Source organism: Myotis nattereri (assembly GCF_964212035.1).
Source record: "Myotis nattereri genome assembly, chromosome: 6".
NCBI classification, from domain to species: domain Eukaryota; kingdom Metazoa; phylum Chordata; class Mammalia; order Chiroptera; family Vespertilionidae; genus Myotis; species Myotis nattereri.
Genome location: NC_138081.1, coordinates 96887429 through 96906625, shown reverse-complemented (window position 1 = coordinate 96906625; position 19197 = coordinate 96887429). Strand labels below are relative to the sequence as shown.

General features: G+C 42.1%; 1 protein-coding gene across 1 annotated transcript in view; it reads right to left on the bottom strand.

Moving 5' to 3' along the window:
* The window catches only part of MAP3K4 (mitogen-activated protein kinase kinase kinase 4), a 51304-nt gene extending 42008 nt beyond the window's left edge, over positions 1–9296 (bottom strand). The window contains exons 1-2 of the mRNA XM_081094585.1: positions 9112–9296; positions 6064–7394 (exon numbers count right to left, since the gene is read on the bottom strand). Of these exons, the coding sequence (XP_080950711.1) occupies positions 6064–7394; positions 9112–9181 (1401 nt within the window). The 5' untranslated portion in view covers positions 9182–9296. The remainder of the gene's footprint in view (positions 1–6063; positions 7395–9111) is intronic.
* Between the last annotated feature and the right edge of the window lie 9901 nt (positions 9297–19197).

Genomic DNA, 19197 nt, shown 5'->3' with positions numbered 1-19197 from the left:
TCCGGGTGAGACTCTGGGGGACACAGGCACATATGGGGAGGAACTGGACTGTCTGGCATCGGGACAGGAACGCGAAGGTGGCTTTCTCTCAGAGGTGCTCGCAGCAATCATTGTTCCTGCACGGGTACATGGGACGCAGAGGACCAGGGACTTCTCCGGTTCAGGGCTGACTGGCAGCCATAGCTGTTTGCTCCACCCTGGTGATTCCTAGAGTCCCTGCCCCACCCAATTTACAACTCCACCCAGGCTGTGCGCATCAGCTTTTGCATATGAATGGCCTGTTCTTTCACCTAAAACTTGTCAAACTGCAGCTGGGTCAGAGAGCTCCAGAGCTTCCAAAAGAAGGCCCAAGGCCCAGCAGCAGCAGCCTGCCTTGCTTCACAGCTGGGCCGTCTGGGCACTTCCAAACCCCATACAAAGAGGAGGAATCTGCAGATGTCTCTGTAGCTCCTGCTGGGCAGCCCCAGACAGTGGCTGACCTTGCACCTCCTTGGAGATCCAAGAGCCAGTGTACCCAGTGGTCAGAGTGAGACCATCCAGATTACAACTCCTCAGACCCATAAGAGACACAATCACGGGGCAGACTCAATGAGCACCTAAGCCCCACTGAAGCAAGTCCTGCCCCATAAGGATGTCTTCTGCGCAATAGATCTCCCAGTGTAGACACAGCTGGTCATCACAGCCAATTGGCCTGGAGGTCAATTCCTCCCAGTGATACCAACAGCAATCAAGGGTTAACTACAACAAGACTGTGCACACAGCCCACAAAGGGGTGCATCAAGAGCATCCAACTCAGGTGACTGGGGAAGCTGAGCCACTGGGCCCTATAGGACACCAACCACACAAGGCCACTCTATCAACTCAAGGAGACTTAGCAGCTACCCAGTACATAGAAACAAACACAGGGAAGCAGCCAAAATGTGGAGACAAAGAAACAAGTCACAAATGAAAGAAATGGGTGAAAGCAAAATACTGGATATAGAGTTCAAAACCACAGTTATAAGGTTACTCAAGAATCTTCTAGAAACATCCGAGATATTTAGTGAGACCCTCAAGGATATGAAAAAGGACCAACTAGAAATTAAGCATACACTGACTGAAATAAAGAATATACAGAGATCCAACAGAAGACTAGAGGATCCTAAGAATCAAGTCAAAGATTTGAAATACAAAGAAGCAAAAAACACCCAACCAGAAAAGCAAAATGAAAAAAGAATCCAAAAATATGAAGATAGTGCAAGGAGCCTCTGGGACAACTTCAAGCGTACCAACATCCGAATTATGGGGGTGCCAGAAGAAGAGAGAGAGCAAGATATTGAAAACCTATTTGAAGAAATAATGACAGGCCGAAACCGGTTTGGCTCAGTGGATAGAGCGTCGGCTTGCGGACTGAAGGGTCCCAGGTTCGATTCCGGTCAGGGGCATGTACCTGGGTTGCGGGCATATCCCCAGTGGGAGATGTGCAGGAGGCAGCTGATCGATGTTTCTCTCTCATCGATGTTTCTAACTCTCTATCTCTCTCTCCCTTCCTCTCTGTAAAAAAATCAATAAAATATATTTTTTTTAAAAAGAAAAAGAAAAAAAGAAATAATGACAGAAAACTTCCCCTACCTGGTGAAAGAAATAGACTTACAAGTCCAGGAAGCACAGAGAACCCCAATCAAGAGGAATCCAAAGAGGACCACACCAAGACACATCATAATTAAAATGCCAAGGGCAAAAGACAAAGAGAGAATCTTAAAAGCAGCAAGAGAAAAACAGTTAGTTACCTACAAGGGAGTACCCATACGACTGTTAGCTGATTTCTCAATGGAAACTATGCAGGCCAGAAGGGAGTGGCAAGAAATATTCAAAGTGATGAATAGCAAGAACCTACAACCAAGATTACTTTACCTAGCAAAGCTATAATTTAGAATTGAAGGTCAGACAAACAGCTTTACAGATAAGAAAAAGCTAAAGGAGTTCATCACCACCAAATTTGTGCTTAAGCACAGTATTATATGAAATGCTGAAAGGTATTCTTTAAGAAGAGGAAGAAGAAGAAAAAGGTAAAGATAAAAATTATGAACAACAAATACATATCTATCAACAAGTGAATCTAAAAATCAAGTGAATAAAAAATCTGATGAACAGAATGAACTGGTGAAAATAAGAGAAATCAGAGGCATAGAAAGGGAGTGGACTGACAATTCTCGATGGGGAGGAGGTATGGGGGTGCGGGAAGAGACTGGACAAAAATCGTACACCTATGGATGAGGACAGTGGGCGGGGAGGGTAAGGGCATGGGGTGGGGTGGGAACCGGGTGGCGGGGAGCTATGGGGGGAAAAAAGAGGAACAACGGTAATACTCTGAACAATAAAGATTTAATAAAAAATTTAAAAGATAATTCCTGACCTTTACTTGTGGTAAATAAGTAATAAAAAACATAAAGCACATATGTACATACATCGAAATGATGGAACTTTTTTTAAAAATAAATACTGTAAATGGGAGATGGCGATGTAACCATGAAATGACGTACGTCGAGTCTGACATAACCCAAGGACTGCCTGTATATAAAAGCCTAAGCGACCATTATGACCGAACGACCAGTGCACCAGTCGCTATGACTCACACTGACCACCACAGGGCAGATGCTCAACACAGGAGCTGCCCCCTGGTGGTCAGTGCACTCCCGCAGCCAACCTCCCACGGCCCCTCGCCCCTCCCAGCCCTGATCGCGGCCATGCCTAGGGACTCCAACCGGTGCATGAATTTGTGTGCCAGGCCTCTAGTAATTATATAATCAGTTCTCATTCAAATGAAAGAAATTGTTGGAGTTACCAAAAATCCTCCTAGAATTTGAGGTAATATGCATGGTAATCTACAAAGTCAGACAGCTAATTTTTTTGGATATTACATTAAAATATAAGTTTTCATTTTATCTTTCTCTTCCTCTGAAAATATATATATTTCATAAGTTAAAGAAAAAGGAAGAAGCACAAATTAACCATATCACAATCTATGGCTCAAATATGCTAGGGGTTTTTAACATATTAAATGTACAAAACCCACAGTCTGTACAACACAAAGAGTGAACTTCACACAGTTGGCAAGTTTAAAATCAACTGGGACACTGGGAAATCCCAGGACAGAGTGCAGATGAGATAAATGAATCTAACTACACTATAAATGTATGACATAACCTTACTGAACAGGGTAAAGGAAAAAGGTGCTAACCTAACTAACTTTGGAACACTGTGTTCTATAAGGCTGAAGACAAAAGAATGGAATTATACACTGTACTCTAGTTGGTAACTTTATTCCTCACAAGGTACTAGGGAGCAATTCTGAAACTAATTTACACACGTAAAATACACAATTATTTGGTAAATAAAGGTTAAATACGTACTTTAAAAAAATATAGAATAGTCTAGCCCATACTAACTTAGAGTTAGCTTCAAAAGAGGAAAAATTATAACAAAACTTACTTCTGTAGTATTTTACTATTTATACAAATGTTGTTTTAAGCCTCACAACAACCCTGTGAGGTAGGTAGGAAGTCATTATACCCATTTTACAGATGTGAAGACCTAGGATCAGAAAGATTAAGTCATTTACAAAGTTATGTGGTGAGAAAGAGCCACATCAAGGAATAGAATCCAGTTATTTGACTTCAAAACTGTGCATCTTTCCCCAAGATACTTAGTAAAAACACTTAAGCAAAACAAACCCAGATGGGAGTGTACGTGTATTCATGTACTATACCTCCCCTTACAGAATTATGTCCCTGAAATGGGAATAAAAATAGTCTTTCTTTCCAACCAAGCTAATTATTTCAGAGCCTTGTCTTTTATTAATTTGGATTAATCTCCAATACAGAAAAGTTTCTACTTTGGCACTCGGTTACTCTTTCATTATTTGACAAACATAATGTTTTATAAACCAAAATTTAAAACAACAGGGGCTTCTGTGAAGCAAACTATGTACAGATAATTTTAATTTTAATTAACAAATCTTTAATCACACTTATTAAGCTTTGAATTTGTATGTTTCTTTTTTTCTACAACAAGGATAACATATTCATTTAAATCTCACTTGGTCAAACCAAAGGAACACAACTTTGATGGCAATCCAAAACTATGGCTACCTACTACTGTGTGTTTTCAACATAAATTCTAACACAAAATGCAATGATATCCTGTTCCAACATATCTAAGGATGCAAAGCACTCCTGCTAGTAGCGATGGCTCATTGCCAAAGAGGGTCTGGGGGAGAGAGACAACGTGGGTGGCAGCATGGAAAGCAGTTTTATGAAGCCTGGACACACCTCCCCGAGCCCTCACCATCACACCACCTGCCCCTCTCCGCCAAGAAGCACTGATTCAGAGAAGCGGTAATACTGCCAGAGCCTTTTCATTCATATTACTTCAACCCTAGTGCTTCACAATAAATATGAATCATCAACCCTGGCTTGCCCACACTTTGCTCACTGGAATTGAAACATTCCAGGCAAAAACCTAGACCAGAGTAAGCTCTTCCCCATCTGGAACATGTGGCAAATCCTCACTACAGATCTAGTTTTGCTCTACTGACTTTGAAACCTGCACTGTAACATGCCTTTGCCGGTTTGGCTCAGTGGATAGAGCATTGGCCTGCGGACTGAAGGGTCCCGGGTTCAATTCCGGTCAAGAGCACATATCTGGGTTGCAGGCTTCTTCTCAGCCCAAGCCCTGGTCGGGGCGCGTGCAAGAGGCAACTAATCGATGTTTCTCCTGTCTTTCCCCCTCTCTTCCACTCTCTCTAAAAATCAATGGAAAAATATCCTTGGGTGAGGATTTAAAAAAAAGAAGAAAGAAACCTGCACTATACTAAAATCTTATTATAAAATAGTTATTCATGGGGGGAGGGGGGGGGGATAACCCTCACGCGCTCTAAAACAAGCTATACATAAAAATCATTCAGAGTTAAAATACTGTTCAAAGCAAATCACAATATAGATTCATTTTTAAGAGTTCTAATCAAAATAATACTCAAAGTAAACTAACCTCAGATAGCTACCAAGTATCGACTCATTTTGCAAACATCCTGCTATATTATGTGAATGCTTGACCACTCTTCCTAAGTGTCATGACCTGATCATCAGTTTAAAAGTAAATTATTTTTCCAGATGATGCCATAAACTGCAGTTTTTTAAAAAGGTTCATAGAGCTACTAAAATTTGGAACCACCACCTCACACAGGCAGAAGGGATCCCATAGGTCCGGGCCCTCTTGCCTTCAGCCACAGGAACATGCACACTCACCTCACCACAGGACAATCGCTGAAGAAAAATACCCAACACTACGGCCCTTCTGTTCTCCCACCCTTAGCAGCAAACAAAGAATTTGAGATATCAAGCTGTCAAAACTAAATGTGTACAAAACCCAATTTCAACCACTTCCTCTAACAGGCATACTCCTTTCACAAAAACTTCACCAACTGAAGCACGCATGTGACAATAATTAAGACTTCCCTTAGACCTGCGTCACCTATGGTAAACCTCACCAAGCAGTGTACTCTTTTTCCTTTCATCATTCTCACAGTTCTCTACAATTCACATCTCTTTAACATCCAGTGACCAAAACTGGACATGCTACTCAAAAAAGGAGAAAGCTACTGCAAAGAATAGAGAAAAAACTATATCCATGACCTTGGATGCCGTATTCATTTAAAAATATTTTAGCATCATGTTGACTTTTGACTGACTCATATTCGGCTTGTGGTCACCCATGATTGTGGCTTCCCTCCCTCTTTATTTATACCTAGCCTGTCCTTCTCCATCCTATATTTACATGGTTGCATTTTTCCCTCCACACACCACCTTATATTTAATTCCCTAAATTTTGTAGTTTTCATAGATCCATTTCCTCATTTATCACAGTACTTTATAGAAATGTTTAAATCTGCAATTTATGATAACTACCACTTATGCCTTAAAAATATCATGACTATGATGTAATAGTCAACCCAACATACATTGCAATTTACAACTAATAACGGCACTAAAGAGAAGACCACACGAATGCCTGCTGGAAACCTACCTCCACTGGACGGTCACTCTTTCCCAGCGCGATCCGTGCCCTTTGCAAGGAACCATCCATCAGCTTGTGAAGTCTCAAAATTAACTTTCTCAGCCCCATCTGCTTCAGCGCTTTGTCTACAAATGGTCGATAAATAGAAGTCAGACAATGTCTGCTACAGCCGGCCTCGGTGCTGCAGTCCGGCGTTCCCCAGCCAACAGCGTCCTCCTCCGATTCGAGCCGCTCCAGCCGCCTGGCGGGGCCGTCCTGCGGCGGGAAGCAGAAAGTGTTGTCGAGGGGCTGCCTGGTTGGTGGCGCCCTTGGCTCAGAGGTCTGTTCTTCACTCTCATCCGAGCTGCTTCCCAACTCTCTCAGTTCTCCTTCTGTGTCATCTCCCTCATCTTCTGGCTCATTGCCTTTGGACGATCTAGGGGAAGAGATTTCAAACACTGGCCAGCCAATGTCTGATAAGTTCTGGATGCCCAAAACAGTGCCCATAATCCTTAATTTCTGATTTAAGTCTTTTGTGATGTTTAACCACAAGCAGAGTGCCTGCACTCTGTCCTGGAAGTCCCTTGCAGCATATTTTTCATAGTCCTTCTGAAGAGCCTGCAACGATGGATAAAGTGCTTCTATGTACTCTAGCAGCTCCATTATCCGCTTTACCTGCTCAAATGACACCCTCTGGCGCTGGAGATGCTCATGGTAAGTGGGATAACCCACAATCCTCGTTCCGTGAGGGGCCGGGCACTGTCCTTCCACCGGGGCACCATTGCAACCAGCTCCGTTTCTAACACAGGCAATGCTCCCATAATTGACTTTGAAAGTAAGGATTTCGTTGATAATATCTGGTATGGCTTGACGGGCTGTATATAAAAAGAGGTCCTGGTCGTTAATGGTCCGTCCCGCATGCCAGGCTTGTAGCTCTAACCAGATGAGCTCATTCGACCGGTTGAATGAGAAAGCAGATGTATTTTCCTGTCCTCTTTGCTCCCTGTCCTTCTTCTTTGAGACTGAGGTAAGCTTTAGCAAAAGTCGTAAAGTTTCAAAAAACTTCAAGCGATCTGCTGGACAGTCGGTCCTGGAAGTCTGGCGTGCAGTTCTTGCGATCGGCATGGGCACAGACACGGGAAGCTTGGCGTTGCTGCAGCCGAGGCTGAGGTAAGGCTTATTGAGATCCACATCTGGAATCGGCTTTTTGGGCAGAGAGCCGCTCACCGAGTCCAACATGAAGGAGCACTGCACGTTTTTCTTATGATCGCGCTCTGTCGTCCTAATGGCCGCTCGGATCTTTTTCTCCCCGATTTTCCCAGTGTCTTTATGTGAAGGCTGGTTCAATGCATTTGTTTTTTCTATTAAAAAAAATAAACAACATTATATTATTCTAAATATGAAGTTACTCTCAATACTTTCAATAAAACTGATCTTCACATGCACTTATATTTTCAGGCTGTTATTAGAGAAAAAAAAAATCATACCATATGCTGAAAATTAAAAGAACCAAAAGACATTTAACATTTCTCTCAGTCTCTCAATCTACGAAATGGGAAAATTGTGCTCGCAACTCCTATCCTAAAATAGCATGAACCAACGAGTGAAGAAAAAGTAGACGTGCTATTGCCATCTTCTCACTTTCCTACCACAAAGCAAGTATGTCTTAATTCTGCTTCATTAGATGCTGCTTCAATGATACTATTTGAGATAAGGAATTTCTCCAGGCATCTGAAAATTTTCTTTTCAGAAAATGGGTAAGGATTAAATTTAAAGATGAGAAACTGCAATAGAAAGCTATTCTCATTTCCAAAGGGGATAAGGACAGTTTAACATCCTATGGCAAATAAAGTTTTAAAGAAAGTAAAAAATCATCTTCCCTAAGGGAAAGAAAGACAAGTTACACTTAGGAATTCCTCCTTGGATATGATTTACTCAAGCAAACCAATACAATCAAGCCCATTTCTCTTGCCCTCCTTCTTTCTCAAGGAGGGGCTGTGACAGGGATACTCGCCCCTGTGAGGGGCTGTGTGGCAGACAGAGAGGGAGTCCGGCCGAAGAGAGAGGAAGACACTGAAGAAAGAGGAATGGGAAGGGTCTGGTCCCAGCAAGGAGAACATGCGATGGGGAAGCTTCTCAGATGAGAAGAAAGTGAAACCCTGTCCTGTGCAGTAACAGATGGATGAAAGCCAGGGGGCTGCACAGTCAGTTTCAGGACCAGTGGTTCGCTGAAATTCACAGGGAAATTCTCATGTCTAGGCTTCGGTGACCTGAGGCTGCTGTGAGAAGTCGGGCTCAGGAAGCAGCAGGCCGGCATGGTTTGACCATCTACCTCAGGAAGGAAGGGCCAGGAGGAAGGAAGAAATGGAAACAGAGAACACTCAGCTTCTAGGAGAAACGAAGAGCGCAGGGTCTGTCCATGGTATGAGGGTGGTGTGCCAGCCAGGCGCTGCGCTGCGTGGCCAGGAGGGCCCCACGTCCTAAGGTAGCTGCACTGTCACGGATGAGAACTCAGGTCGCAGGCGGCCAGGAATCCTGGGGAAGAAAGCCTGGCTCTGTCCCTCCCCATGGCCCACTGCGCCTGTCATGTCTGGAAGACAGAATCTAGTCCTTCAGCCTGGGAGGGGCAGAGGACAGGAAGGCCATCTATCTCATTCGCCCGAGGCCGTCCTGCATGAGTATGTGGATCCATCCATGCTTGGCCTCTTCCATAACTGTTGTATTCCTTTGTACTCAAAAAAATACAAATGACTTTAGCAATTACTCAGCAAAAACCTTTCTACCTGAGGAGACTCAGTTTCTCCTTTACTAACAAGGCAGCTAATGGTCAGGGAGCATATGGGAAACAACTGCTTGATGTTTCTCTGTCACATCAATGTTTCTCCCTCTCCCTCTCTCTCTCCCTCTCTCTAAAATCAATAAAAACGTATGTGCAGGTGAGGACTAATTTAAGAAGGTATTTACAATACCTTCAATAAAGAAATATAAATCGGTCAATCAATCAATCAATCAATAAGGACAGTTATGTACCAGAAGGGCCATGCCCTCTCATGTGGATCTTTCAAGTACAAGACTTACCTTTCAAATTGGAGCGACTGACAGGCCTCCCTACATTATTCCTCTGGTGTTTGGTGGACAGGCGTTTCATCTGCCGAGGTGTACTGGGGGGAGAGGCGCCAAAAAGGTTCTCTGTATTAGTTTCATCGGAAAAGTCCTCCACGTCAGAGTCCGAATTCTTGCTAGCCGAATCTCCCAGTGTGCACTCTGGCCTGTGAAAGACAAGCAGCAGAGAAGATATTCAGGCGCAGAAGGCGAACGGAAGCCACTTAAACTTGCCGGTAAGAGCTCTCAGCCGCCCGCTGTGCTCCTCAGCTCTGTGTCCCCCGCTGGTGGAGCTCACCAGAGCTCTCGCACTCCCAGGAAGCAAGGACTGGCCACGCGGGCGGAAACCATGTGCCGTTTCTGTTGTCTGTAGAACTCTTTCTAACATAAATCAAGTTTAAAACTAAAACTTACAGATTCAGGAAGAAACAGCAAAGAGCAAAGAGCACAGCACACACGGGAGCCGAGGCACTTCCAGCCAACAGCCCTGATCACACGGCAAGCCACCCTTCCATGTCCCGACCGCACCCCGTGCCCGGCGGGCGAGGGGTGGGGGACAGGCTGCTGTGGATGAGGAAAAAGGAATGAGCTTGTCTTCACCTTCAAATGCAATTCCTCACTAACCTGTTCTCTGCAAACACTTCCTGCCTCTCCTCTGTCCAGCCAACTTCTCAAATAATAATAAAGTTCTATTCCTGCAAAGCTAACAAAATAAACTGAGTACAAATACAATTCCCAAACAGCAAACTACAAGGAATCAGTCATCACGTTCCTTTCAAACATAGTATCATCAGTCTACACCACTCTGAGTATTCTTTATAAAATGTTTTCTATTTTGTAAACATAACTCTCAACTATCCAAAATATCCAGTGGTTTTATTTTCCTGGCAGTTTATATCCTGATATAAAATCAAATCTATTTCAAAATCATGAGAAAAAAATAAAAACCACTCTAAAGTGTATGATACCATTATTATTGAATTGGACTGACAAAACTTCAGAAAATAAATTATCTTTCAACCATAAAAATGCTGCAGAAATATACAAATTTACAGTACTGAAATCTGTAAAGAATCACTTTGATGGGTCAAAACTTGATTTTTAATCAGGTAAGATTGCTCTAAACACTTCAGTATTCATACCACACATGTGCACCCACAATAAGACACACAAGTGAAATACCCTGAAAGCTAACTAAAACAAAGTAAACCATGAGAAAAATTAGAAATAAGTTAAATGCATCTACTCCCCAGGCTAACCTATTATTTAAGTCTCACAAAGTCATACAAAAAAACAATATAATACAGATTATCTTAAAATTCTCTATACCCATGGCTTCTACACGCACCACAACAGCTGACTCAGCTGATGAAAGGACCTGCTATAAATCAGTGGTTCTCAACCTGTGGGCCGCGACCCCTTTGGCAGGGGTCGCCTAAGACCATCCTGCATATCAGATATTTACATGACGATTCATAAGAGTAGCAACATGACAGTTATGAAGTAGCAACGAAAATAATTTTATGGTTGAGTCACAACATGAGGAACTGTATTTAAAGGGCCAGAAGGTTGAGAACCGCTGTGCTATAATTGATACAAGGTCGCTCACTTCCTTCCCATTGGTTACCAGCACAGGTTTTGGAATGATGAACAGCAAAGACTTTGTAGTGTGAGGGACTTGGGTCAAATCCTGCGCGTCTGGCTTACTAGCTGTGTGGGCTTTGGTCAAATTATTTAAAATCTCCACATTGCACATTTACAAAATAAGAATAAATACTTAGACTCCAGACCAGAAGGATGAAATCCAATAATGCATGCTTAATTATAGGAGTAATAGATGAGGCTTCACTAAATGATTGCTACTACTCATATTACAGGCCTTAGAAATCACTGCACTCACTCACCACCCACTGAGAGCCCAAGTTCTTTAAGCATCTGCTTGACATGAAGAGAGAAGTTTGCTGCCCTGGCCTGGAGTTCAACTGGTTGAAGCGTCATCCCATACACCAAAAGGCTGCATTTGAGCCCCAGCTATAGCATGTGCAAGGGCAACTGACTGATGTTTCTCTCTCACGTTGAGTTTCCTCTCTCCCTCTCTCCCTCTCACCCCCCTCTCCGTTCCTCTCTCTCTAAAATCCATAAACATATCCTCTGGTGAGGGGGAAAAAGGTTAAAAAAAAGAAAAAAGAAACAGACTCATAGATGCAGAGAACAGGCTGATACCTGTCAGAGAGGAAGGGGGTTGGGGGGCTGGGTGAAAAGGTAACGGGATTAAGCAAAAAATAACACACTCATAGACACAGACGCCAGGCTGGTGATTACTAGAAGAAAAAGGGGGTGGGGAGGGAAAAGAGGGTAAAGGGGCTGAATGGTGATGGAAGGAGACTTGAGATAGAGAACACAATAAAATATAGGCGATGTGTTATAGAATTGTACACCTGAAACATATAATTTTCTTAACCAGTGTCATCCCAGTAAATAAAATAAACATTTTTTAAAAATTTAATAAAATTTTAGGTCTTTTCTTTTATTTTTCAAAGAAATGATATTTAATAGGAACAAAAAAAATTTGGTGCAAAGTTAAAAAAAAGAATTGCATGGAAGTGACGATGAACGCAGTAATAAGAACACATTAAAACAGATAAAGTATAATGCATTTCATCCTTCCTTATTCATTATGCATCACAGAAAAGGAGGTAGGAAAACTGCCATGCGGTACTGCCAGCCTCTTCACTTATAATTCATAATTAAAAAGAATTTTAGGATAGGCATTACACAAAGGTGAGGCTATATATTTAAAGCTTTCTTAGGATTTACTTAAATCAGTCAAGACGGTATTCACCTTGTTGGAAATATTAGCTTACATTCCATCGAAGTAACTTAGTAACTTAATTACATGTCAGAACAAAGGCCAACATTACTTAAAGGAATTTTAAAAAAGAAAAGTCTAGCACCCTATTAATTAAATTCACAAAGTCTGACATCCTATCAAAAATTACCAAAGAAACAGGAAGATATGGCCCAAACCAGGAGAAAAACCCAAAGAAATATACCAGGAATGACTCAAGTGGAAACTATAGACATGAAAAATATACCTGAAATAAAAAAAACACGCTGTATGGGATTAAAACAGATTAGACACAGCAGGAAAAAAGACCAGTCACCTTGAAGACATAGCAACAGAAACTGTCTTAAAAAAAACAGAGAAAAAGATTCAGCTGGAAGAGAACAGAGCATCAGTAATCTATGGGCCATATGAAGCAACGTAATGTATGTTACTGGCGTCTACAACAAGGAAAGGAAGGCATAGAAAAAATAATCTGTGAAGAAATAAGGGCTGAATAATTTCCCAATTTAAAGAAAACCATTAAGCTCACAGATCCAAGAAGCTCAACAAACTCCAAGCAGAACTATAAGAAAACTACCAGTTTTTTATTATGCATAATCAAATAGCTGAAAACCAGTGAAGAGAAAAAAATCCTAAAAACAGCCAGAGAAACACAACATAGTTCGGGAGCCTTAGCTAAGAAGCAATACATAATGAGAAGTGGGAGGGGAAAAATCAAGCAAAAGTTTATTCTTTCTTCTTTTAAAAAAACAAAACCATTTACACACAAAATCTAGGAAAATAAATACTAGTGGTAAGTTCAAAAGAACTTGCATCATTTCAATTAACTAACCAAAAGCATCCAAAACCTCATTTGGTATTAACTCATGTGAGCTGAGCTAATGTGGTCAGGTGACTGGTCCAAAATGTTTCCATGGATGCCAATTACTTTGGATGAGGAAAGTGGTACATGGTCTACATCAGTTAGCTGTGACATTTGCCTTACTTGTGTTTAAAAACATACAAAGGTGAAATGTCTTTCTGGTACCAAACTTCTGACAGTCACATAAAACAATATTTCACTCTTCTAACAAAACTTTGCTAAAGAATTATTCACTTGACATAAAACCTAAGAAAAGTATGTCCTGAACTTAACCCAAGGGGGGCTGGTGTAGTTTTCAAATTAAAAAAAAAAGTGTGGTGACAAGACAAAAATTCAAGCTGGGGGGGGGGGGGGTTAAATAGTTCTGTTCTGACATAGCAGGTAAACCGCATGGCGACTGAAATAGATCGTCTATAAAATGAAGTCGGATTAGCTGGGTTTGAAAATATCTGTGGTTTTGCAAAAGCCCTTAAAATTAACTTCATTAAAAGCTCCTTACAAATAAAATATGTTATGCACTTATGAAGTACAGTACAGTCCTCACCTGGGTAAGATTCTCTCTGCTCTTCCACCTCCCCATTAACCTAGTCTCTATTAAGCAATCATTAAAGGGAGACTTCTGCTTTGGGGGGAAACAAAAGGAGAGGAAGGAAGGTAGAAGGGGTGGGGTTTCAAGGTTTCTTTTTGTAAGAACATGTATAGTTTGCCTGGCTGCAATGTAAATCAAGGGAGCTTAGCTAACGCTGAGGTTGCATGGTTGGTTCGTAGTGTAAGTGCCAATTAATAAATCAGCCAGTTCATCTTCACATCAGCCTTAAGTTGAACAGTTATCAGTTAACCTCCAGGTGAGCTGCTGTCAAACCTTAAGCTTCTCCAACATTCCCTGTTAAACTTTCGCACTGATTCAGAGTGTAGGGCAGTGATGGCGAACCTATGACACGCGTACTCATTTTTTTGGGTGATTTTTCTTTGTTAAATGGCATTTAAATATATAAAATAAATATCAAAAATATAAGTCTTTGTTTTACTATGGTTGCAAATATCCAAAAATTTCTGTATGTGACACGGCACCAGAGTTAAGTTAGGGTTTTCCAAAATGCTGACACGCCGAGCTCAAAAGGTTCGCCATCACTGGGTAGGGTCTTTACAAACCTACCTAGTGAGTCTTGTTATTTTTCAGGATAGACAGACACTCAGACTTTGTGTTCTTGTTTTTTTACTGAAATTCATCCTTTTAAAAAAATATGTTTTTATTGAAATTTTTTTGAGAGAGGAAGTGGGACGGAGAGAGAGAGAGGGAGGGGAGAAGGGGAGGGGGAGGGGGAAGAGGAGGGGGAGAGGGCGAGGGCGAGGGCGAGGGCGAGGGCGAGGGCGGGTAAGGGATTTGAGAAGCACTGAACAGCTGCATCCCATACACACCCCAACCAGGGATCAAATCCATAACGTGGGTATGTGCCCTGACCGCGAATGGAACCAAAGACCTTTCGGTGCACGGGACAACACTCAACCAACTGAGCCACACCAGCCAGGGCTAAAATTCATCTTTTTTTAAAGCAAAGGTAGATATTCTTTTAAAAGATTTCCTATGAAAAGGAACAAGAAATGATCCCAAATTGACTGGAAGTTCCATGCCACTGTCTGTTTCTCCTGTGACGGAAACAGTGCCTGGTGCAGATTCTGTGCCCAATAACTACCTGCGGAGTCAATTAACTTGAGAGGTAAATAATGTATCTTACTGAGGCTTAATCATTGCCTAAGTTCTATTGAAATACAATCGCATTTAATTATTTGAAGAATGTAATATTTAAAGGCTACAAGAATGAAAGGTTTATGTCTGACAATGTTAAGTGATACTGCAACCCTAGGTGCCAACTGACCAAAACAACAGCAATGGGGAATGGGCTAAGGAATGAAGATTTTGGAATCAGATTAACATGGGCTGAAACCCCTATATTCCCATGCTTATTAGTAAGAATTCAACTTTTAATCAAACTATTACAAGTTTGCTTGTAAACACTTTCATTTATTAGAAGCCGCTTTATTAAATGTCACAAGAATTTGTAGTGCGTTCATTTAAAAAAGGCTTTCTAGTATTCACACCCTTTGTACTATCACCTGCTCTTGAATCTAGGTTGACCCTGTGACCGCTTTAACCAATGGAATGCAGCCAAAGTGACTCTGGCCAGTTCTGGGCCTGAGCCTGAGGAAGGCCACCTCTGTAGTCCCGAGGAAACTGGCCACCATGTCAGAAGTCCAACCACCCTGCGGCTGCCATGGTCTTCAAAGCCAACCAGCCCGGTGGAGAGGCCGCAGAAAGGGCAGCCCAGCTAACTCGAGCCTCGGGGAGCTCCAGCTGACAGCCACCACCTACTCACCAGCTGGCCAGTGAGACTATTTTGGACCTTCCAGCTGCCCCGGAGCCCAAGCCAAAACCATGAGAAGCAGAAGAACCACTCAATATCATAACAGATAATAAGTGACTTTTATTTTAAGCCACTAAGCTTTGGTATGGTTTGTTAATTTATAATAGACTGGAGGCCCAGGGCATGAAATTCATGCACAGGTAGGGACCTAGCGGCTGCCGGCCGAAGGCACCTCCCTTCCCCCAGCACCTGCCACCACTGCTGCTGCCACCACCAGCACTGCCCCCTGGTCAAATTCCTGGTCGAACTCCCAGTTGAGGGGACAATTTGCATATTAGGCTTTTATTAGATAGGATAACCAACACACATACAAACTTAAACATTTTATTTTCACTTTAAGCCTACGAGTGGGTTTAAATCCATCACTGTTTTGATGACGGACACAGCCTTGCCTTTCAGTGAGTCCCTGAAACAAGTCACAAGTCAACTTCGTCACATACACCATAACCAAAGAGTCCACTCTCTATTTCTTTAAAATAGAACAAGAATGTAAAGACTTTTGTGAAGCAATTTTTTAGGATTTGTATGGTTTTTCTTCCTAAACTTTAACAGTTCTCTCCTATCCCTAATTTGATGGCAATTTTCTTTTTGTGACCTATCTATAGACGTTCCAAAGCATTCCAAATTAGTTTATGTAGAAACGACAAGCCTCTTTAGATTTTATATCTAGTTTACTCAATTATGTAATTACAACTAAAATGTATACTAAATCTAAACAGATATAGGGACAAACCAGGGACTCTTGATAAACATATAGTTCAACTGGTGGGAACAGAAAATCACAGGCATTCTAGGTCAGAAGCACTCAAGATGCTGTGATCAGGTGCATGTTTTACAGAAGAAGTTGACAGGTTGTGTCTTGGAAAGGTGTAGGTAAATGAGTGGATAAGGCCTGCCTGACTTAGACCTTCTGGTGGAAGTCATTTATTTTGCTCACAAAATATACTTTTTCAGCCTGAATTAAGGAGAACAAAAGGAATACATAAAGATAGAAAACCAATATAGAGAGAAAAATTACCCCAAATGGAAAAATGTTGCTCACCATTAGAAATAGAAATAATTGCAAGCTATTTATAAAATATTTCCAGATAAAGGCTTACGGAAAATAAACATAAAACCATATATAAATGTAACAAAATACTTTCAAGACTTCATATTATTTTTCACTTTTGGTTAACCAAAAGACTACCCAAAAAGAACTAAAACAAAAAGAGAGAGAGGGAGAAATGCTCTGGAAATTTAAATACACAAGTCATGTTACAGAAGAAAGACATATTATTTCTGCTATCTCTGCAATCTTGCTGCAAACAGTTGAGGACCTAAAAACAAATGGACAAAAAATAAGACATTTTTCAGTTGTGCTTTCTTAGTCTTACACCTCCAAAAACGGTGTGAGTATATCTATACTATGTTCAAAGCTTTGCAAGCCAATCCTAGATGGTCTGTGTAACAGAGTCCAAGGAGACAATCAGATGGAATGAACCACCTTCCCAGATGCACTTGGTGGTCCAGATGAAGTGAGGCAGGGAGCAAAGGTGAGGGGTGTCCTTTCAATGCAAGGAGTGAAAATACACACCAGTTTGGTCTCACTGTGGATGCATTTTGAAATGAAATGCCAACAACAAAAAATACTTCAAAAAGAAACAACATAACATAAAAGTGATGATTCATTCAAAAGGTTGTTCGAGGCTTATCTAAAGAGAACGATGGGTCTAAGGTAGGAAAATTTGAATATGGAAACACAAAGAGTCTTATATTATGCCAAGTGCATACCAAACCTTAGAGTTTAAAGAGAAACAAGAAAAATGTGTAAAACTTTAGAGGTAGTAAAAAAGAATTATGATCTCCCTTTACCTACTCTTCTTATGAATAAGAATATTTTTAATTCCCTTATTCTAATTATAATTTATTTGTGGAAAAAACACTTTAGATCATGAATTACTTTCCTGTCGTTCTTAAAAATCAAGGAACTGAAGAGCTACTTTGTAACAAACACATGAGTTGTTTTACTCTCCTTGGCTCATGTTATCTTTTTTCCTAATTTGGATTTTAAAATTAGCATTAACTGGCCAGGCACCTGAAAGGGTTAGAGCTGTCCTGACACTCCAAGGTTGAGAGTTCCATCTCCCTCAGGGCACAAACAAGAATCAACCAATGGATGCATGAATAAGTGGAACAAATCGATGTCTCAGTCTCTCTTTCTTTCTCCCTCCCCTACCCCCTCAAATAAAAATAATTTTTTTAAAGTGTTGCTCTGGCAAGTGTGGCTCAGTGGTTGGAGCGTTGGCCCACACACCTAAGGGTCATGGGTTCAATTCCTAGTCAAAGGCACATACCTGGGTTGCAGGTTTGATTGCTATTAAATCGATGTATCTCTCTCACATTGATGTTTCTTGGTGACTCCCTCACTCCCTTCTGCCTTCTCTCCCTTTCTTCCACTCTCTTAAAAATCAATGGGGGGGGAAAAAATCAACGGGAAAATATCCTCGGGTAAGGATAAACAAAAAATAATCTACATATATAAAAAGCCAGCGATCAGAACAAACGGTAGCTATGAAGCCCACTGCAGTCAGCCAACTGGCCCAATAGGGGGCGGGACCAACCAGCCAACCTCCCGCGGTCCCTCCCCCCAGCCGGCCCCACCCCCGACTGGCCTCCCCATCCCAATCGGGGGTGGGGGCGGCCGGCCCACCTCCCACAGCCCCCCCCCCCTTCCGGCCAGCTGGGCCCCAATCAGGGGCGGAGCTGGTGGCCAACCTCCCACAGCCCCTCCCCCTGGCCACGATCAGCCCCAATCAGGGCAGGCCGGCGGAACACCACCTGTGCACGAATTCGTGCACCAGGCCTCTAGTAAATAAATAAAACAGTTAACTATAAATATGCCCTATGACACACATATGCATTCAAAAGATGAACTCCACATATTAGAAAGACAAATCTAGGAAATACAGCATATGAGAATAAAAAGAAAAGTGGGAAAAGCAATTAGGGCAATTTGGACATTAAACCTCTCATTCCTGCTCTGACATTAGCACAGAAAGAGCTCATTTATCTGGGAACCAGATCTCGTTTTCCAATACTATGCTCCAATAAAAAAACCAGGGCTCCACGGAGAAATGGCTGATTGACTCCAGGACTTGGGCAAAAAGATGTAATATGAGCCTGGAGCCAGCAAATGAGGAAGTACTATACACACACACACACACACACACACACACACACATACCCACAATGGGAGCATGCTAGAAGGACAGAGGGGCAGAGTTCCTGCTGGCCAAAGCTTGGAACTATCTGAGCAAAAAAATAAACGACACAGCCCTGGATTATAAGCATGAACCCATGAGTGCCTGTGGACAGAAACACTTACTACATAATGCACACCGGGAGAAGAGGCGGCTCTCCTGTGGAGGAAAAGCCCCGGGATTTCTGCGAGGCTCCTCGAGGTGGCGGAGCTGAACTCCCCGCCACTTGCGTGTGGGCTGTGCCTTGAGTGACTCAGTTTTGAAGAGGAGGAGAAAAAAAGTGCCCGTCACACCACGACTACCTCCGTGGTCGTCCCTCCAAAATCCATCAGTCCAGTCAACCCATGATGCAAAAGCAGACAACCCACACGAAGGAACAGTCGGCAAAACGCCTGGCCGGGGCTCTAACAAAGTCGGAGCAACAGCCACAGGGCAGCTGCGGAGACATGGGGACTAAACGTAATGTGGTGTCCTGGGCGGGTCTGGGAACAGGAAAAGAACACAGAGGAATAAAGCTCAGAGGTGAGTAAGCAATAAAGTATCAATATTCCTTCATTAGCTGTGACAAATGTACCCGGTAACGTTTAACGATAGGAGAAACTGGACACGTCAGGATACAGGGAAATTCTATACTATTTTTGCAACTGTCTCTAAATCTACACTATTCTAAAAAATAAGTTTTTCTTA